We start from the raw sequence: 22,852 nt of genomic DNA, 5'->3' as shown, positions 1-22,852 counted from the left end.
TGCTAGCTTGGAACAATATTTATACAATAGAGCTCCTGGCACATACAAGATTATTAGCATCCAGCATGGTAAGAAATAATTAACTATCCACACCTGCTTTGGGACAGATATAACATTTGTTTTTACCAACCTTAGAGCCTCGTTTTCAGGGTGCAGAGCACCCACAAACTCCTCTGAAGCTAATGGGACTACTCTGCACCTCTGAAAATCACAGAGTACAAGATCTGATTCATCTGATCATTTCTGTGCTTTTTTCCCTGCAGTATTAATTATGTCTTTACTTTCCTTGCAGGGGACCGAGGCCCAATTGGTGACCCAGGGTCTGATGGAATTCCAGGCTTTCCTGGAACTTCAAACATATCAGGAATACCTGGTGATGTGGGTTCACCAGGTCTAGATGGAGTCCCAGGTAATATGCTCTGTGCCCATTAACAGATGCAGAGAGAATATTTAAATACAGATGTTTAGTAACATCTGTTACAGTTACTTATATTAGCTCTAAGTAAAGCAAAGCATCCCAGGTGCTTTCCAAATCAGGACCCTAATGTTTAAGAAAACTAGTGAGATATAAAATGGAGATAAAACTATCCTCACATATACACCCCCCAGAGGTGGTCTGTCCAGGTTGTAGTTGAATTATAGTGATGGGGCTTGCTTTGCAGATAAATAGATGGTTTAATGCTTCAAGGCCTAGCAACCTTCAGAAGCACTAAATTCATTTACAATTTTTAAAATTTAATATCCCTCAAGCTTGCAAGTCTGTGACAAGCTTAACTTAAACCAGTGAAAAAATAACTTAAAATTGCTCACAAAATTTAAGTGAGCATATTGAATTGAACTATTAAATTATCTGGGTTGTCAAGTTTATATTGTGAAAACACACACACTCTTCCACTCTACCAAAATTGCACCCAATGGTCCATGAGCCCACATCTCACACGTACAAACAAAGGACCAGAATAAAACCTTTGTGCAGTGACTACTGGGATATTTAGCAGCATCTCCAGTGACTGCCAGGCTTTTGGTTTGTTATTTAGAGTGCTTCAACATTTCAAACTTGAGTGCCTGATTTAGGCACCTACACCCAGATTTTTTTAAGGTATTTAGGCGTTGTGCCATTCAGTGTTGCTACTCCTAACCAATTAAGACCCTAAATCTCATTTTCCAAAGGGATTTGGGCACTTAGGAGCCAAAACCCCATCTACTATCATAGATTCCAAGCACAAAAATGTCGAACATATCTTGATTTAAAAATTGTCAGTGATGGAGAATCCACCACAACCCTTGATAAATTGGTCCAGTGGTTAATTACCATTGCTGTCAAAAAATGTATGCCTTATTTCCTGTCTAAATTTGTCTAGCTTTAAATTCCAACTATTGGATCAGGTAATACATGACTTGGCTAGATTGAAGGGCCCATTATTTGTTCCCCATGTACATACTTACGAGTGTAATCAAGTAACCCGTTAACCTTCTCTTTGATAAGCTAAGTAGATTGAGCTCCTTGAGTCTCTCACGATAAGGCATAATTTAATCATTCTTGTGGATCTTCTTTGAACCCTCCCCAGTTTATCAACATCCTTTTTGAATTGGGGGCACAAGAACTAGACACAGTATTCCAGCAGCGACTGCACCAGTGCTAAATACAGAGGTAAAATAACCTCTTCTACTCGAGATTCCCCTGTTTATACATCCCAGGATCACATTAGCTCTTTTTTGTCACAACATCACATTGGGAGCTCATGTTCAGCTGATTATCCACCATGATCCCCAATATTTGTTCCTAAAAAAGAGTCCCCCTACATTCTTTTTTCCTAGATGTAAACATTTACATTTAACTATATAAAAATACGTACTTGCTTGCACCCAGTTTACCAAGCAGTTTAGATTGTTCTGAATTGTTACCTGTCCTCTTCATTATTTATTCTCCCTCTCTTTTTTTGTGTCATCTGCAAACTTTATTAGTGATGATTTTATGTTTTCTTACAGATCATGATAAAAATGTTAAATAGCACAGGGCCAGAAACCAATCCCTGCAAGACCCTACTGGAAACACACCCACTCGATGATGATTCCCCATTTACAATTACATTTTAAGACCTATCAGTTAACCAGGTTTTAATCCATTTAATGTGTGCCATGTTAATTTTATATCATTCTAGTATTTTAGTCCAAAATATCACATGATACCAAGTCAAATGCCTTTCAGAAGTCTAAGTATATTAAGACAATACTGTTACCTTTATCAACCAATCTTGTAATCTCATCAAAAAGAAATACTAAGTTAGTTTGACAGGATCTGTTTTCCATAAACCCATGCTGATTTGCATTAATTACACTACCTTTAATTCTTTATTAACTGAGTCCATCTCAGCCATTCTATTATCTTGCCCAGGATCAATGTTAGGCCCACAGCCCATAATTACCCTTGTCATCCTGTTTATTCTTTTCAAAAATGTGCACACCATTAGCTTTCTCCAAGTTTTCTGGAACTTTCCTAGTGCTCCAGGACTTATTGAAAATCAGCATTAACAGTCCAGAAAGCTACTCATTTAGTTCTTTTAACACTCTTGGATGCAAGATATCTGGACCTGCTGATTTAACTATATCTAACTTTAATAGCTTCTGTTTAGCATACTTCAGATATACTAATGGAACATTATCACCATATGATGAGACGTTATCTGTCTTTTCCCCAAATACAGAACAGAAATATTTATTAAACACTTCTGCTTTTTTTACATCATTATCGATAATTCTACCATTTCCATCTAATAATTGACTAATATCATTGGCAGGATTCTTTTTGCTGCTAGTATATTTTTTAAAGGCTTCTCACAGTCCTTAATTCTGCTGACCATAAATTTCTTCTTGTATCCTTTGCTTCCCTTATCGATTTTCTATGATTTGTAACTTCATTACTATCAACTTCTACTTTCTTCCATTTGGTTTTTTTATTTTTTTATAGCTGCATTCACTTCCCCTCTAAACTAGGTCTGTGTTTTATAACAACACAGCTTTCTTCTTCAGTTATCAGATTGTGGCTTTTTTGGTATCTAATAAGGTATTCTTAAATTATTCCCAATAATAATTCACATGTCTCTGATTAAATTCTTCCTCCCAGTGGTTTTTGGCTCATAATAATTTTCAGTTTTGTGAAATTGCCCCCCTTAAAGCAACAAGTATATACATGACTGGTCTGGACATTATTCTGCTTGCACATAACCAGTTTGATCATGTCATGATCACTTATACCTAAACTACCATTACTTTTTTTTAGTTCTGTGATCAGTTCCTCTTTATCTGTTAGGACAAAATCTAATAAAGAATTTCCTTGTGTTGGCTGCAACACTTCTTGAGTTATAAAATTGTCATAAATAATGTTTTGAAATTCTAAGGGTACTCTAAGGAAATTCTAAGGAAAGGTACTAAGGAATTTCTGAGTACTAAATTTTAGTACTGTCAGCATATGTCATTTAGATTGAAATCCCCCATGATCACACAGGATTTTTTCCCCCACACATTATAGATAGGTGTGTAAGAAGGCAGTCATCCTGTGATTTGATGGGCTGTAGCACATACGAACTAATGCACCATTTTATGCTTCATCTGTTAGGACATTTATCGGTAAGCATTCAAGATCATTTTCTTCCAAATTATCAGTCACCCAGAAACAGATACTTCCAATTTTGACATAGAATGGCACTCCCCCTCCCCTTTTGCCCACTTGATTGTTCTTGCATAGGTTATAACCATTGATTTTAACATTACAGTGGTGCCACTCATCTCACCAGATTTCAGTAATACCAACTAGATCGAATTTATGCTCCTAAATGAGCAATTCCAATTCCTTTTGGTTATTACCCAGACTCCTAGCATTAGGTTATAGGCAATTAAAGAATTGCTTCTCTTAGAGCTCTTTGGTTCCTTGATTAATTTTTTTCTCAACATCTCAATTTTGTGCTGAATGTTCATATCTTCCCTCTTTTTACCCTTCCCTTGTGTTATTAGTTTAACTGCCTCCTGACTACTCAATGGGATTTTGACTCCTAAGTGCTTGTCACTTTTGAAAATGAGAGTTACGCTCCTAAGTATGTTAGGCAGTGTAGTGCTGAGCATAAACACCAAACACCTTTTAAAAATCTGGGCCCTATTTCCATTATGACTTCAGTGGAAGCCTCAGATGTTCTGCACTGCTGAAAATCAGGTTAACATTAGGTCCATAGGTTTGAAAATTTTGGCTACAGTCTACTCAAGATAAAGCTTTAGTGTGGGATTTTCAAAGTCTCTTGCCACCGGCCTAGCTTTTCCTCCCCTAAAATCCATGGGCATTTTATCATTGCTGGGTGCTTTTGAAACACCTTCACTGTTAAAGCTTATTATAATTTTCTCTCCACTGTTTGTATGTAGGGATTTTTTTTCCCTTCCTACTTCCAGGATGCAAGCTCTTATAAAAGTGTCTTTTTTAAAGCCATACTGTAAAAGAAGCAGTCTTATTCAGATAGACTTTATTTTAAACCCGAACTGTTCTCAGAGTTTTGTAAAAATTTTGAAATCAAGCTTAGAGGTCTTTCTTTTAAATCTCTTAAACATTGATGGGCTTCAACAGCTGATGGAAAGATGTCAGAAGAATCCCAAAGTATTACTTTAAAATAAGTCAACAAATTGGAAAATTCAGTAGCTACTATCCCTTCAGGCTAAATTAATTCTTCGCACGTCATCCCCTTGCATAGTCAGTTGAAGATGAGATGCCTACTTCTTTCAATGCAAAGAGCTCCCTTCTGAAAAATGCATTCTCCACTAGAAAAGTTGCGGTTTCATAGGAAGAACTGTGGTAGTAATCTATTGATGACAGCTGGTGGTAGCAAACCCTCCACAGGCTCCTTATCATATAGTAAAGAGACATTACAAATTCCTTTGTCAGGTTACACGTCACCTGCTATTCTGAGATCAGCATTTCCTCCTCCATTAGTACTTTTCCTGAATCCAAGGATTAGGGCTTTTCTAGACCATTAAGTATAAAAGCCAGGAAAAAGAAATACTATGAAGGGGCCCTTATTATTTCCCTTCCCATGAACCCTACTTAAGAAACTTTGACTTGAAGGCCAATGGTAACTAATTACTTCCACAGTGTAGGATGTGTCAGTCTAACATCAGGCCTGTGGAATGTGTCTCGGGTCCTGTGGGCATTACCCCTCTCCCCACCCTGGGCTCAGTGATTAAAACCTGGCAAGGGACCCATGCTCCACAGTGAAGTGACACTGTTAATTTCCCTCCATGTCCATGCTGTCAGCCATGCCTTTCAACACAGATTCCAATCTAAATGTGCTCATACAGGCTATCCAGGACCACAGGGCAGGCCTGGAATACCAGCTCCACCAGGAAGCAAAGGAGAAGATGGTCAAATCGGTGTGTTTGGAGAAGATGGTCAAAAAGGAACTAGAGGTGACCCTGGACCACAGGGAAGACCTGGAATTTCAGGGCACCTAGGACCAAAAGGTAGAACTGGCAAAAAATTGACTTTAAAAAAAAAATGCTTCTTTGTTGCTGCAGTGGCTGTTGAAGGACACTATTGATTTATATTATCTGTACAGAGATGCAATCATTCAAATGTGTCATTTTGCATTAAAGGCCATAAAGGTGAACAAGGTCTCATGGGCACGCTTGGCTTATTGGGAGCTTCTGGTGACACAGGGCCCACTGGACCCAAGGGAGATAGAGGAGCTACTGGTGAGTAAGAGCCCTCAGGTGCTGTACTATTTCAGTAATTAAACAACAAACTTACCTGCTCAGCTGCAATCACACCTGCCTTCATGAGCATGATCCCATGAGTGCATTCCTGAATGTGAACTTTGGGCCACTTGTAAAGTTTGGCTCACAGCTAAAATTGATTTTAATGTGTATATAAATGAAAAGGGCCAACTCCAAAATCTAGGCACTTTTCAAAAACCTTTAAAATGCCAACCACACAAAAGCCTGTAACTCTTCCAGCACTAACCCTCACCTATCCCACCACAGTAGACCAACAGAAAAGATATTTGGAAATGTAAAAATCCCTAGGCCCTACTAATACCAACCCTCATGCATCTCCTTCTTCCCCGAAAGCCTACAAAAACAGACAGTGCTGTATCTCCTCCTAATTTTTAGGGCACTGCACAACTCTGCATATCACGAGCAACACTCTACCCCCTCTTCTTCCTTATTGCTTCCTCTGTCTCCTTCTCCTCATGCATTTTTGCCTGTTTTTACACAGCCCTTTAGGCTTGGAATAATTTCCCCCATACTGAGATGCCAAGTGACGACCTACTCCCCAAACCGTGGAAACTGCAGACCCAGATCTGCAGCTGAACTTTATGGCTCAGTCTACATCTCTATATTTATAGCCAACTAACATGTATAAACTTAGTACCTCACGGGGTGACAGCCATACAGCACACCAAGGGAAGAGAGTTGTTTTTGTCTGTAAACTAGTTTATTTTTTCTTTTTATAATGCAGGTTTTCAGGGACCGCCAGGCTCTCCTGGGCTACCTCCAGTCCCTCCTAAATTGGTCGCCCACCAGGGTGTAACAGGCCCACCTGGAAATATAGGTCTCCCAGGAATTCCTGGTGAGATGGGGCCCCCCGGTCCATCAGGTGATCCAGGTAGGAATTGTGCATTCACACTTGAAGTGCAGCGCTAGTCAGAACAGGGTGTTCCCTACCTATTATGTCTCACTAACCCTAAATGAAATGGAAGTCACAAGGAAAAGAATAGATTTGCTAACCGCCACCCTTGCAAAGTCAATCCTGAGCTCTCAAAGTGAAGCTTGGCAGCACGCCTATCTTAATCAACTGCAACTTAATGGCAGGCCTCTGTGACCCCTGTATATCCCACACGGGGCCAGATTGTTATCTTAGATAAATCCAGACTGACTCCCTTAGCTGAGGAGCACAAATACCATTGAGGGCAAAATCTGGCCTTGCAGCTGAACTTCAATTAACAGTTCTGTTGGTGCTACTTTGAGCTGAATTCCATTCTGGTTCTTCTCCTGTAGTTTATATGGGGTTTGCACTGGTAACAGGTGTGAAAAGTAATAGAATTATGGGGCCCAATCTTGCAGTCCTTTCTCAGGCAAAATTCCCCATTAAAAAGTCAGTGCAGAACTTTCATCTGAGCAAACATCATAGGATACTGCTTTTAGTTTAGTTGATAGACTTCGCAGGTATGACTGAACACACGTACTCCTAATAACCAAATCTGTTGAGTAAGTAAGTACTAGGTTTACATGGTAACATTTCAGAACAAAACAGCACTTTGAGTATCTTATTTACTGTACTAAAAAAATAAAATAAAATAAAATGTCTGATTATGTTGAACTTGATGGTTTTAAGGTTTTAGAGGCTCACCAGGTAAACCAGGGTTCCAAGGAAGAGGTGGCATGTCAGCTCCTCCAGGTTTTAGAGGAGATCAAGGACTATCAGGTTTCCCAGGTCTAGTAGGCTTTGAGGGTAAGTGTTATTGTTTTTTCTTTTTCTCATTTCACGCTGTAAATTCTTTAGATATTAGCGCATTATTGTTTTATGGTTGTTAACCCTCCTGAAGCAACGCTCCTGTCTTCCATTTACATCAAATACCAGAATTCTTAAGTTTTGCTAACTAATACTTTTCATGGAAATAGTTTCAAACTGTCTTTAAAAACTAAGTGTTGTAACTAAATCTCAGTACAAATGTTTTCCATGAACATTCATTCAGATTTTTAAATAAATTTGTTTTAATGCTTGTGCCCCTTCTGTACTGGCTTTCAATAAATATGCCAGCAATAGAGTTTTACAAACAGGAATGTTCATGGAAGTAGCATGTCAAATTCATAAATGAGGTAAGCAAATGAGCAGTTGTGGTACAAGTGCTTGTGTGCTCATCCAGTTTGGAGTCAGAACTTTACCATATGAATTAGCTGAACAAACACAAATCAGTCCAGCCCAAATAAGAATATTGGATATTGAATATTTGCAGAGAATTATTCACAACCACTTTATAGGGTTAAAAAGTCACCCAAAAAATCTGTCATGTAATTTTAGATTAATAACTTTTTTTTAAAAAATCACTGCTTGTCCATATTGCATGAGCAGAAAGAGGCTAAAGTCATCAGATAATTATTTGCTCAACTCTAATATTAATGCTCATTCTCCACCTAAAGACTCAGGAGACTGATCCAACACTCAGGGACTTCAGCAGAATTGAATCAGTCCTAGAAATATAGCTGGTTGACTACATTAGTCTTTCATCTAAAGAAGTTAGATATCATACAATAACATTAAATATTGAACAAAATCCATCCTAGTATATAGATTAGCTGAAATCATAGAAATGTAGGGCTAGAAGGGACCTCAAGAAGTCATCAAGCCCAGCCTCCTGCGCTGTGGCTGGACCAAGTAAACCTAGCCCAATCCCTGACGGGTGTTTGTCCAACTTGTTTTTAAAAGCTTCCAATGATGGAGACCCCACAACATCCCTTGGAAGCTTATTCCAGAGTTTAACAACCCTTATAGTTAGAAAGTTTGTTCTAATATCTAATTTAAATCTCCCTTGCTGCAGATTAAGCCCATTTTTCTTGTACTATCTTCAGTGGACAAGGAGAACAATTGATCACCATCTTCTTTATAAACAGTCCTTAACCTATAGGAAGACGTATCAGATCCTCCTTCAGTCTTCTTTTCTCAAAACTAAACATGCCCAGTGTTCTTTTTTTCTTAAACCTTTCATCATTCTTGTTGCTCTCCTAAATTATACTGCCCCAGGGTCTTCACTGACGGCGGCAAATTCACCGTCATCAGATCGATTTATCCAGATCAATTGAGTGGAAGAGAAGACCCACTCAATCGATCCGGAAGTCAATTTAGTAAAACCACCTCCACAAAAAGCATAGCGCTGTGTCAATGGGTACGCATTTCCCGCCAGCACACCGTAGTGAGATGGCGCACAGAAGAGGATTTAGGAAGTCGAAGTAAGTAATGCAAGCTACTCTACATAGCTTGCATAACTCCTGTCGACTGCCACCAAATTTCCGGGTAAGTATAGACCAGGCCCCATAGTACTGAGTAAAGCAGGACAATTACCTCCTATGTCTTATGTACAACACTACTCTCCAGAATCAAATTAGCCTTTTTTTTCAGATGCATCACATTGACAACTCATATTCAGTTTGTGAGTCGGCTATAACCCCCAGATCCTTTCCAGCACTACTACTACCTAGACAGTTATTCCCCATTTTGTAGTTGTGCATTTGATTTTTCCTTCCTAAGTGAAGTACTTTTCACTTCTCTTGATTTAATTTCATCTTGTTGGATTCAGACCAATTCTCCAACTTATCAAGGTCATTTTGAATTTCAAACCTGTCCTCCAAAGTGCTTGCAAACGCCTTCTAGCTTGGTGTCATTTGCAGATTTTATAAGCACACTTTCTACTCCATTATCCAAGTCATTAATGAAAATATTAAATAGTACCGGACTCAGGACTGACCCTGCAGGACCCCACTAGATACACCCTCCCAATTTGAGAGAAAACCATTGATAACTACACTTTGAGTGTGGTCTTTCAACCAGTTGTGCACCCACCTTATAGTAATTTCATCTAGACCACATTTCCCTAGTTTGCTTATGAGACTGTCAAGCGGAACTTGTGTCAAAAGCCTACTAAAAATCAAAGTATATCACTTCTACTGCTCCCCCTCATCCACTAAGTCAGTACTCCTATCAAAGAAGGAAATTAAGTTGGTTTGGCATTATTTGTTCTTGACAAATCCATGCTGACTATTCCTTACAACTCTATTATTTTTTACATCCTTACACTGATTATTTAATAATTTGCTCCAGTATCTTTCCAGGTATTGAACTTAGGCTGAGTGATCTATAATTCCCTGAGTCCTCCTTGTTCCCCTTTTTAAATATAGGTTCTATGTTCACCCTTCTCCAGCGTTCTGGAGTTTCACCTATCTTTCAGAACCCCTGGAGGACAATTGCTAATGGTGCAGCGATAGCTTCAGCTAGTTCCTTAAGTACCCTAGGATGAATTTCATCAGGTCCTCCTGAGCTGAATACATATAAGTTATCTAAATGTTCTTTAACCCATTCTTTCCCTATTTTGGCATGCTTTCCCTCCCACTGATTGTTAATTGTGTTGAAGATCTGGTCATCATTAACCTTTTTATTTTGAAGCAAAATAGGCATTAAGCACCTCAGCTTTCTTCATGTCATCAGTTATTAGCTCTCTTTTCCCGCTAAACAGAGGATGTACACTTTCCTTTGTCTTTCTCTTGATCCTAATGTATTTAAAGAATCTCTTCTCATTCCCTGTTATGTCCCTTGCCAGGTGTAATAATGCATTTTGTGCCTTAGCCTTTCTGATTTTGTCCTTTCATATTTGTGCTGTTCTTTTGTACTGGTCATCAATTTCACTACGTTTCCAATTTTTGTCTGATTCCTTTTTGATTTTCAGGTCATTAAAGCACTCCTGCTGGAGCTATATTGGCCCCTTACTGTTCTTCCTATCTTTCTTTTGTATTGGAATAGTTTGCTGTTGTGTCTTTAATATTATCTCTGTGAGGAACTGCCAGCTGTCCTGCATTCCTTTTTCTCTTTGATTTTCTTCCCATGGGCCCTTACCTACCAAATCTCGGCATTTGTTAAAGTCTGCTTTTTTGAAGTCCATTATCCTTATTCTACTGCCCTCCTTCCTTTCCTTAGAATCATGAAATCTATCATGTCATGATCACAGTCACCTAAATTGCCTTTCATCTTCAATTTTGCTACCAATTCCTCCATGAATCAAGTCTAAAATGGCTGTCCCCTAGTTTCTCTTATTGTCTCTTTCCATTTTTCCCAAGGTGAACCAGGCCGTCCAGGTAACCCTGGGCTACCAGGTATGCCAGGTCGCAGTGTTAACATTGGGTACCTTCTGGTGAAGCATAGCCAGTCTGAACAAGAGCCAATGTGCCCAGTTGGTATGAACAAACTCTGGAGTGGCTACAGTCTATTGTATTTTGAAGGCCAGGAAAAAGCACATAACCAGGACCTTGGTACGTATATGGCTCTTCAATGTCTCAACATTTGGCACTTTCAATCTGATTTTCCCACTCAAAGCTAGGGGCATGAAATATCAGAGGCCATTTTTGAAAATTGGGGCTTTGATGCCCAGAAAGGACAGCAGATAGAAGGAAATTTAGTGCCTTTCATCTTCCTCCAGAGGTGGTTCCTCCAGGTCACTACTGAAGTTTGAGTGGAACTGTAATACTAGTATAAATGTTATTGAATGAGTTTTACTGAAGAACAGTTATGCAGATATGGGCAATAAGCTAAAAATAAATCCTTACTTGAAAGTGCATATGCTAACAATTTGTGATGGTTTATTTTTACAGGGCTGGCTGGATCTTGTTTGACTCGTTTTAGTACCATGCCTTTCCTCTACTGTAACCCTGGGGATGTCTGTTATTACGCAAACCGAAATGATAAATCCTACTGGCTCTCAACCACAGCACCTCTTCCAATGATGCCTGTGGCAGAAGAAGAAATTAGACCATATATCAGTCGTTGTTCTGTCTGTGAGGCCCCAGCTGTTGCAATTGCTGTCCACAGTCAAGACGTTTCTATTCCACACTGCCCTGAAGGATGGCGCAGTTTATGGATTGGCTATTCCTTCCTTATGGTATTTGTTCTTTTCAACATTTACTGGCAATACCACACAAAGTTAAATTAAGTTAGGGTCCCACATTCATGCCAAGTTGTTCAGGTTTACTAAAAATCCAAAAGCACTGAATCTATTCCTGTATAAGCAGGGATGAGAAATGTATGGGAAAATTGCTCCATCCCTCCTCATGGAGGCCAATTACAGTTGCATGAATGGCTGGGGCAACAGTTTCTCTCTAACCAGACTAATACATGGTGTTTGGCATGACTATGCTCAAGGTGGCAAATCATACCTGACAGCAGAAAATATGATCTGCTTTACATGCTAGAGAAAATGGATCCTACAAACAAAAGCCAGCATGAGCTAAGAATAAAAATGAGGGCTAGAGTTCATGCACTGAGGTGGGGAAGGGCAGCCCACTACGCCATTGTCAGAGAAAGAGAGAGAGACAATGAATGAGGAGTAGGTAATAGGTCTTTCATGAATAATGTTAAGCAATGGAGCTGGTAAAATCTGCACAAAAAGGGAAAATTAGACTGTCAGTCAAAAATACTAATAAGTAGGGTGAAGATTACTTTGATTTTCAACAGACAAAAGGTTTATTTAAGCAACTATATATTTCATGGTGTTTTTGGTTTGTCCCAGTTTTAAAATTGAAAATCATTCATCCTTAAGACCATATACCCCTTATGGTAATAGGAGCCACGTAACTTAGGTAAGGATCTTATACTCTTACCTTGTCCTTTTTTGCAAAGCTATTACAGCACCCACATGGCCCAATCCTGCATTCCTTTCTCACCTAACACTATCACTGACATAAACAGGATCTGGAGCTGTGCAAAGAATGCAGAATTCAGCCCAGAGAAAGTAATATCATATGCACCTGGTGGGACAAGTTAGAGAGGTGTGTCTGACCAAGGCCTAGGTACTGCAAAGGCACTCGGCTAAGCATGGTAGTGGGTACTGGATAAACAGACAGGAATATCTACGTTCTCATCTCATTTCTACTACTGATTTTGTTTCTGGCCTTCTGAAAGTTACCTAACTGCAACTGATCAAAAAATGGATTTACCTCCCACAGTAAATTTCACCAAAACAAAAAACGCTCTCACTTTCATTGACATTTTCCACAGAAAATGTTGACTATTAAACAACACCCAACCAAAAAAATAAATAAATTGAAGAAACCACTTTAGTGGCACTGATGAATGATCTCCTTCAGTCAATGGATAGGGGACAGACACCTATTCTCATCCTGCTCGACCTCTCTGTATTCAATACGGTTGACCATGAGATTCTGCTCTCTCACCTGAGAGAGGTGGCAGGGGTCTGGGATAATGCATTAAAATAATCTGAGTCCTTCCTGGAAGAACATTCCCATTGAGTAGAGATAGTAAATGTCCCTCGCCCACTAGACCCCTCGTCTGGCGTTCCACAAGGATCAATGCTCTCTCCAATCCTTTTTAACATGCACAGTCAGTCACTAAGGGGATGGGTCAGCTGACACAGACTCAAGTACCAGCAACATGCAGATGACACACAGCTCTACCCTATCCTTCACCACATCAGATCACACCACTACCACTAAAATGGTCCAGTGCTTGGATGAGATCAGCTCTAGGATGAAAAATAGCTGGTTGAAGCTGAACCTGAGCAAGACAGAGGTGATGTTGGTGGGGAGAAGAGAGTATATTGAAGAGTTTGCAGCCATGACGCAGTCTCCATTGGTTGATGAAGCACAGCCATAATTAGTTAGTTTAGTCCATAGTCTAGGAATACTCTTGGATTTCTTGCTGACAGAGTTCTCATCTAGCAGCATCTCTGAATAATGCTTTCTGCCACCTCCGCTGGTGTCGCATCCTAACGGACAAAACCTAGCCTCAATTATTCATGCCTTTGTCACTGCTCAGCTGGACCCCAGCAATGCAATATACCTGGGCATGAAACCATCAGCACTTGGGAAACTCTGCAGTGTCTCCCCGCAGCCACACAGGTTACTGGGAACATGTCAGACCTGCTCTTGCTCTGTAAACTGGCTTCAGATAGAATATCAAATGAAGTTCAGCACCTCATTCTTTACCTTCAGAGTGCTCCATGGCCTGGGCCCAGGATATCTAAAAGACCATCTAGAGCTCAGGATGAAGTCCCTGGTGTACAACTTCACTCCTCTGCTCCAATGGAACTCCCAACAAGAGTAAAGCTCATCTGGGTGGGAGACAGAACTTTCTCCAGGGTCTGATTCCCAGACTGGAATGAACTTCCCCAGTAACTAAGAACTATCACAAACCTCACCACTTTCTGCTCTATGTGCAAGGCACATTTCTTTGACCTTGCCTTCTCTACAACACACCCACCCATGCACACACAGAGCAATAGGCATATTTATCTATAAAAAAATGTTTACCAAAACAAGACACTTCACTGTACATGCTTCTCCCTCTGGGGAGAGGGTGAGTGAACAAACCCCACGTGATGGGAGTTAGTCACGTAGCTTAATCCATCTACTGGAAGGTGTTCAAGTGTTTGTACTACCTATATAGAATGGAATACCTCACAGGAGTGTTGTGAGGATCAGTCAGCTAAATGTTTGTAAATGCCCTGTCTAAATACGAAGCATTGTTAAGGAGAGAGCTGCAGCCGTGGCAACGAGAGATTGATTTCCCAGTACAAAGTCCTTTGCTACCAAGGGAGGTGCCAAAAGCTGCAAGTGTTTATAGGAGGAAACTTTCAGTTTTCTGGTCTGCATGCATGCAGGATTAAGCAATGACTAGTGGAGTACTTGGGTCAGGTACAATGTGAGTTTATGAACATTGTAGAATAAGATTTGTAATACATTATGTTCCTGGTAATCTCAAGAAAAGCATATTCAATTTGATAATGTTTCACTGCAGCTTCCTTGGTTTCAATAAAATGGTAGCTATCCCTCCTCTTGGGTGCTAGTGGTAGGGGCCAGTCCTGCAAAGAGATCAGAATGGGTCAACCCAGAGCCCTGCTGAAGTCAGTGGGACTTCATGCAGAAGAATGGAGCCTGCCTGGACAGATCTTATTGCAGGCTCAGAGCCCTGCTGAGTAGAAACTAGATTTCTTGTGAGCACATTAGCAGTTGACAGATCACCAAGATAGCTTAAAATACTTGGTTGTGTGAGTCTGTTCAGTATAATCCTGAATTACTGTTCAAATGGTGTTTATCAATGCAGTGTCATGGGCTGCAGCTGTAATTGAAGAGACTTGAAGGATACTTAACAAAATGTAAATGTGAGGCCATTATTTCTCCGGAAGCAATTGAGTTAAGTCTGGCAGCTAAGAGTTTTCTGTTTCCCCCAATATAAAGAAGAGGGACAAGTTCAGCCATGGTGACACTGCATTGATTTTAGGAGTTGCACTAGGCCTGAAACTGAGCAGTGTTTAACGCATCAGAGATGAAAGCCCTGTAGTTGCCCAGAATCATAGGTATCCTATGGCAGTCTGACTGAGAGGTAAGGTATTAATTCCTCTCCTTTCCCCTTTCTATTTAGCACTGTGGTAAAAAGATCAGTGTCTGCTTTTGTTACTAATCTCTGTACAGCTTTGCAAACTGAATAACGGTTGGCCTATGCCATGAAAGGCAAGAAGTGAGGGTTTATTCTTACTATGTTTTCATATGAATTAAACAACAAACCTGGTTATTGGTTTCTCATTCTTACATTAAAAACTGAAGAAGTTGGAGAGATGGGGGGAAAAGCAATGTGAGAATAAATGTTAGATGTTTTTGCAAAAGTAGGGAGAAATCTGTTGAGATGTTTACTGTTGCATGCTAGTTTCACTAGCACGTCATTAAAAAAAAGGAATGTAGTTCTTAAAGGGGTAAAAGTAATGATTAAGTGTCAGTTTTGCTTCTCGAGTGTGAATTATACAATAACTACATTGACTTAATGTACTGGTGTAATTAATCCAGACTGCATTTGATAGAAACATTAACTTCTTTAATTGATAGGGAAAAACCCTCTGATTAAAACAAACTACTTCTGTTCCCTTAGTATAGCTTATGGATGTGTAATATATAGATTAGTTGTATGTTTGAGGCAAATTCTCATTACCTCCACACTGCTGCAAACTCAGAGATGAGGAAAATTTCAACTCAGTCTTCAGTTCCATGAAAATATGAAATCTTAAATGTCTGGAATAAATAAGAGGTAGATAGGTTTTAAATGGAAAATATATATTATATAGAATATTTAAATAGCTTTAAAATGGAAAATACAGATAAACTGGATAGTTTAAGGGTCTAATCTTACAAATTTTCCATCAAGGGGAGTACTTCCATAAGTCTTTAACATTGGAGTGAGGTTTGCAGGACTTGGCCCTATGTATGCCTCAATAGTAATGTCCCACAGATAACAGGTACCAGATTTAGAACAGATAGATTTAGAAATCATTTTGCCCTTGGTCTCCTCCCTCCCCCACCTATTGATTATTGACAATATTGCTGTAGGCAGCAATTTAGATAGTCCTAATCTATATCTGACCACTACCTTCTTTGTACTTCATAGCACACTGCAGCTGGTGATGAAGGTGGAGGACAGTCACTGGTTTCTCCTGGGAGCTGTCTGGAAGACTTCAGAGCTACTCCTTTCATTGAATGCAATGGTGCCCGAGGAACCTGCCACTACTATGCAAACAAGTATAGCTTCTGGCTTACCACTATTAACCAACAATTCCAGACCTCGCCCTCAGCAGATACACTCAAGGCAGGACTCATCCGAACTCATATCAGCAGATGTCAAGTCTGCATGAAAAATCTGTAAAATAAAAAAATTCCTAGTAGTAAAAAGTAAATGTTTCTACAGTGTTCTAGACCTTTGAGTAAAATCACAATGGTGCTTTTTTAACTTATTACCTCAAAAGCTGAATGAAAAGTTGATTGAAAAGTGTCTGTAAAAACACAAATGCTTATACCAAATATTGGCTGCTTATCCTACCATACAGTATATTTTTGCTAGTCTAACACCATGTTATTTGCTAATTGAGTCAAATACTCAACCTTGCAACACCAAAAAAAAAAATACACATATACAAAAACCAAAACATCCAGTTACTAATCTAACAATCCTCTTGGGCAGATCCATCTTCTAACATGTTTTAATGTATACATTCAATTAAATGTACTTGTCTCAACAATAAGCTAGCAGGTGTAGTTTATATTAATGAAGGGGTAAGAGTGGTAAAATGTAAGTGCTAGAACAGCAGTGGGCTAAACTCTGGGAAATGCTTTTAGAGCTGAGCCCCAAATCCAGCATTTGAACTTTTCTTATTAGAGTAAAAAGTTTTATGCCTGGGCACTTAGAATGTAAAAATAGATTGTTTTAAACTCCCCATGCCTTTTTTTGTCCTACCACTTTCACCACCAGAGAATTTATGAACATTCTGAATTAGCTCAGATTTACTGTCACTCTCTTCTTCTTGCATTGAGAAGAGTTCATTACCAGGACTAGCATGTTACTTCACAAACATATCACATTTTTCCAGCTGTACCCCACATCACAAGATAGGAGCAAAGGCCCACTGTAGTTATCTGTTGTGTGTCACAGAATAAATGCCCACTGGACACACGGGACCACAGGAAGAAGATTGGGGTATTAGCACCATGGTTTTTTCCTTGACAACCATGCCATGTACATAACGTTGTGTGGTTAGAGGTCCACATGAATTTGGTTATATAATTGTAAAGCAGCCACTATACAACATACGCTCGTGGAAAACCCATGCTATGTGCATAGATTTCCCAACTGAAGTTAATATGCCTCAATACAGCCTTCTCTTCAAAGCCAAAACCTTCAGTATCTACTTCATCTCTGAAAAAGTGCACAGCTGAAGGGTAGGAGGATGATGGTAGCGTGGCTAGTCAGCTGTACTGCTAGGATGGGCATGTGGAGTGGGCTAGAAGTCACTCAGAGGAGGTTTCTTGCACAGTTTTTCCTCAAAGGCCCATGAAATTGGGTGCAAGATTTGCTGTGGAGCCACTGGGTCCATGTTGGGTAGCCCCTGCCTCCTGCAAAGGATCTACTGGGTTTGCTACATGGTCACCCACAGAAATTAACTGCTTTTTCTGTAGAAAGAGACCATTAGGCCCAGAGATAAGCTGTCCCGCACAACCCTGGGAGAGAAGAATGAACCATGTGATGATAAACCCCTTGTTTATTCTCTTGTGAGCCTCTCATGCACCAAGGTAATAAGCAAGATAAATGCCAAGACACTTAAAAGATTTTTTGTGGGGTAAGGAGGCTGCAGTAAATAAATAAAGCTACATTTATTAGCAAGGGTGGAAAGTATTATGTACACTTACTGTGCTGGCTTTAAAATAATCAGTCGTTATCGCCTCCAAAGTCAGTTTTAACTTCTCCTTATGAAGTTCACCTTTCCCCTGCTTCAGTGATTGTTGGGGTTTGTAATTACGGTCCATCCTTGCTGTAATTATCTTAAATAAAGGGTTTTTTTTCTACACCTCTATTTGTTGATTGTTCCAATTCTCTAAACGTGTGCCAGGCTTGGATTGGTTTGGCTTTTTAAAAATGAGCATCGGCAACTGTGTTAATTGGATGCCAGCAGCAGTATCAAAATGTGGCCAGATGAGCTTCCTCAACCTAAATTCAAACCATTTTAACCAAGCAGGGGCCTGCTCCGTCTGTCAGCTGGAGACATGCATGCAGTTTCAGAGACAGACTGCTAACTAAGATGTTATTTCATCTGTTATTACAGAGAGAGAGAGAGAGAGAGAGAGAGAGAGAGAGAAAAAATTCAACCAGTTCCTCAGTTGCCTACCATTATCATTAGCTGAGGCAACGCAGCTCTGAGGCCTGGTCTACACCATACAATTCCATCATTCAGAGATGTGAAAAATCCACACCCTTGAGCAACATAGTTAAGCTGACCTAACCCGTGGGGTAGACAGCTTTAGGTCAATGGAAGAATTCTTTCGTTGCAGCATTTCAAGTATAGACAAGCGCTGGTGGGATCCTGAGATGGAGATTAACCATAGAATCTAATCTAATGGCTTGTAAAATTAAAGAGCGGGGGGAGCCAAGCCTTGGTGAAACAGTAGACATACAGTTGTATTTAAAGAATTCTCAGCTAGCGTGGTTTCTGCAATGATGTATTTTCCTATTTTAGACATACCCATGAACCGCAAATTTATCCTGAACATTCCTGTGAAGTAAGGGAGTATTCTCTCTATTTTAGACAAAGCATGAAGACAAGGATAAAGTAACTTGTCCAAGTCACGGCAGAGCCTAGAATCCAATCTCTGTCCATTTTGGTGCCTCAGCCAGAGCCAACATCCCCAACAGAAAATTGCACCAAATATTTGCTTCAGTTAAATAAAGCCATTAAAACTGGAAACACATTGCAGGCAGTATCACTCAAAGCTATCTCAGGCCTGACAATCACAGTAAAGTACATATTGCAGTAAAAGCCCTGAATTAACTTACCTCTTCAAGTATTTGGCAAATATCTATGATTGCTGAACTAACTATTTCTCACTTCTGAATTTTGCAGTGTGCAATTCATGCAAGAGCATATTTTAACCGCTTTAAGAGGTCTAACTGAAGGATAGACAATAGAGAATAGTGTTAATTTGTTTACAGATGCTTAATATAGTTATTAAAGTCAGCTACCAAATCCACTTTGGTTTCTTTTTGTTGGCAGAAATGTCCCCTGCATTTCGCCTGCAGAGAATTTTGGCATACAAGGGAATATTTTAGGCCTGTAGCTGAGAAGCATCTATTTGTTGATTTATAGAGTCATAGAATTTAAGGGCAGAAGGGACCACTGATCAGATCAATGGGTCTGACCTCTTGTATATCACAGGCCACCATCTCCACCCAGCACTTGCACCCTAAACCCAACAACTTAGACCAAAGGCTTACAGCCCACAAGAGACTGGAATTATGTGCCAGAGACAGATAATAGGATGGACCAAGGTGTACTAGTACCCAAAGCCCCTGGCAATGGCAGGGAAATTAAGTGAGAGATAACCAGATAATCCTGGCAATTTACTGTAATGGTTTACAGGGTACCCAGGAGTGAGAATCACCTTGTTACCTCCTCCCTGCTTCCAGCATGAGGGAGGCTTGCCTGTGCCTCGCACCACCTAACATCACCAGCCTCCGCTACCTAAAACACTCTCCTTCAGGCTATGCCAGCCTTGTTTTCACCTTACAGATTAACAATGGGGAACAATGGGGAACTTAAACTATCTGTCCTGTATTACACAGCACTTGTAATAAAACCAAAATAGATTTATTTTAAAAAAGAATAAAGATGTAACTAGAAACGAGAGTGGGCGGAAACAAATACAATACAAAACAAAATCACAAAATGTGAGCTTGGGTCTACTCTTATTAAGTTACCTTTCCTGTCAAATAAAGCAGGTTCCCCTGCAAAGTTCAGTCTCTTGCGATGATGGCTGTTTTCAAAAAACCAGGATCTAAACGTTCACGAACATCTCCCCTCTCCACAACGGGTTCCTTCGGTGAATGAATACGAAGGGTCTTCCCCCTCCTCCTGTTACCCTGAAACAGGCTTTTGTTTCTATTTACAGACAAGGCAAACCCCAGTATTATTGTAAAGTTCCTCTCCTACCTTCAAGTAGTTTTGATTGTTTGCAGTTGCCTCTGATGTTTTCCCATTGAAAGCCTCAGCATTGTGCAAGGCTAAACAATTGAGCCTTACATTGCATCTCTGACTAGAAACAGGGCAGGGTGACAACTGCTCCCCCCCTCTTCCGCCTAGTCTTTTCTCCAAGTCCATAAAACACATTTTGTTATAAATCAGGGCCATCAATTAATTGCAGTTAACGCAAGTGCTTAACTTGTTTTGAGTTAACTCAATTAAAAAAATTAATTGTGATTAATTGCAGTTTTAAAATCACAGTTAAACAATAATCGTATACTAATTTAAATTATAAATATTTTGGGATGTTTTTCTACATTTTCATATATATTGATTTCAATTACAACACAGAATACAAAGTGTACTAAGTGCTTACTTTATATTATTAGTTTTATTACAAATATTTGCACTGTAAAAAAAAAAAAGAAAATAATATTTTTCCAATTCACCTCATACAAGTACTGTAGTGCAGTCCATATTGTGAAAGTGCAATTTACAAATTTAGATTTTTTTTTGTTACATAACTGCATTCAAAAACAATGTAAATCTTTACAGCCTACAAGTCCACTCAGTCCTACTTCTTGTTCAGCCAATCGCTAAGACAAATAAGTTTGTAAATAAGAAGCGGGCAGCATTCTCTCCTGTAAATGTAAACAATGTCACCTGAAAGTGAGAACAGGCATGGCACGGTTGGAGCCAGCATTGCATGGTATCTATATGCTAAATATGCTAAACATTCGTATGCCCCTTCATGCTTCGGCCACCATTCCAGAGGACATGCTTCAATGCTGATGACGCTCATTAAAAAAATAATGCATTAATTAAATTTGTGACTGAACTCCTTGGGGGAGAATTGTATGTCTCCTGTGGTTTTACTCACATTCTACCATATATTTTGTGTTATGACAGTCTCGGATGATGACCCAGCACATGTTGTTTGATTTAGGAACACTTTTACTGCAGATCTGACAAAACACAAAGAAGGTACCAATGTGAGATTTCTAAAGATAGCTACAGCACTCGACCCAAGGTTTAAAAATCTGAAGTGCCTTCCAAAATCTGAGAGGGATAAGGTGTGGAACATGCTGTCCGAAGTGTTAAAAGAGCAACAAATTCAGAAAACAACAAAACCCAAACCACGAAAAAAGAAAATCATCCTTCTGTTAGTGGCATCTGGCTCAGAGGATGAAAATGAACGTCCACATATCAGTCCACATTTCTTTGGATTATTATTGTGCAGAACCCATCATCAGCATGTATGCATGTCCTCTGGAATAGTGGCCAAAGCATGAAGGGGCATATGAATATTTAGCATATCTGGCAAGTAATATGTAATGCCATGTGAATGCCTGCTCATTTTCAGGTGGCATTGTAAATAAGAAGCTGGCAGCGTTATCTTCTGTAAACAAACTTGTTTGTCTTAGTGACTGGCTGAACAAGAAATAGGACTGAGTGGACTTGTAAGCTCTAAAGATTTACATTGTTCTGTTTTTGAGTGCAGTTTTTTGTTTTTGTTGGATTTCAGGTCTGCACCCTGTGTGGAGTCAGAGCTACACTTGATGACTGTAGGGACATAAATAAGCATTTATTGCTTTTAGCCCTTTTTCAGGATCCAGTCAGCAAATACTTTCCTGTGAATCATCAACAGGATTGTTTAAATTCCAAGGAGCTATCCCTGCACAACCCCCCAGCAGGGTATCAGAGGTGTAACTAAGGCTCATTAGTCATGCAGAACTCCTATTAGTGATGAAGTGGTGTGAGAAGGAAAAAAGTCGGACTCTCAGGGCTAGTTGTGCTGTGAGGGAGAGGGTAGAGCTCCACTTGTATTTACTTGTAAATTTGAGCACATTTGATCTGAAGTTGCTGAGGCACACACATGGAATCCTAAGGTTTTGGGGTTTTTAATGGTCTCCTGCTTAGAACTGAACTGTAAAGCAAAATAAGGAGTATTTGTAAGTTAATTGTTGCAGAAAAGACTTTAATGTTCTTGTTTTTGAGGCTTTAAGTTGCTGTCTATACTAAATTGCTGTGTTGATGTGCAGAACTCCTGTTGAAATACATAAGAGTTCCACACACACACAAAGGAATTCAAGGATTGGGATCTACATTTGTTGTTGCTTGGGTGGGAGGGAAGTTTGCCCTGGGTCCTCCCATTTGAGAGCCCCCAAATGGATTAGCATTGCAACCTGGCACATGGGTTCATAGCACCACTCAGGTTTGGCCCAGAGTCATGAAGGAGTGACGGACAAACCAAATCTAAGTGACACCATGACCCTGCACACCAGATCGCAACACCCTGAGTGGGGACTTGAACCCACCCACCAGACAGGAGCTGCCTCTGTGGGGTAAGTGCCTCTCCACCACTTCCAAGGACTCCCCTCATTTGACATTTTTTTGGGAAGGATGGTGGGGGAGGGGGAGTTCAGTTTCAGAGGTCACTGAGCCTTCAAAATTCTCTGTGTGGCCCTGCCTATCCCTGTTTTTCATGTCTCTGCATGAGATATTTGATGACTACATCCTTCACCATACTTGACAGTGCTAAG

At 39.9% G+C, this 22,852-nt stretch overlaps 1 protein-coding gene across 3 annotated transcripts in view; it reads left to right on the top strand.

Moving 5' to 3' along the window:
* Positions 1 to 18,143, top strand: part of COL4A2 (collagen type IV alpha 2 chain) — a 191,355-nt gene extending 173,212 nt beyond the window's left edge. For all 3 annotated transcript variants that reach the window (XM_067563700.1, XM_067563702.1, XM_067563703.1), the window contains 8 exons: positions 293 to 409; positions 5,338 to 5,499; positions 5,632 to 5,730; positions 6,497 to 6,643; positions 7,373 to 7,489; positions 10,864 to 11,055; positions 11,395 to 11,681; positions 16,193 to 18,143. In XM_067563700.1, coding sequence (XP_067419801.1) covers positions 293 to 409; positions 5,338 to 5,499; positions 5,632 to 5,730; positions 6,497 to 6,643; positions 7,373 to 7,489; positions 10,864 to 11,055; positions 11,395 to 11,681; positions 16,193 to 16,447 — 1,376 coding nt within the window. In that variant the 3' untranslated portion in view covers positions 16,448 to 18,143. The remainder of the gene's footprint in view (positions 1 to 292; positions 410 to 5,337; positions 5,500 to 5,631; positions 5,731 to 6,496; positions 6,644 to 7,372; positions 7,490 to 10,863; positions 11,056 to 11,394; positions 11,682 to 16,192) is intronic.
* Positions 18,144 to 22,852: the final 4,709 nt, after the last annotated feature.

This window comes from Emydura macquarii, unplaced genomic scaffold, assembly GCF_026122565.2.
Source record: "Emydura macquarii macquarii isolate MOO-44397 ecotype Brisbane River unplaced genomic scaffold, CSIRO-AGI_Emac_v2 contig_2531, whole genome shotgun sequence".
NCBI classification, from domain to species: Eukaryota; Metazoa; Chordata; order Testudines; family Chelidae; genus Emydura; species Emydura macquarii.
This window is presented reverse-complemented; position numbering and strand designations above follow the sequence as displayed.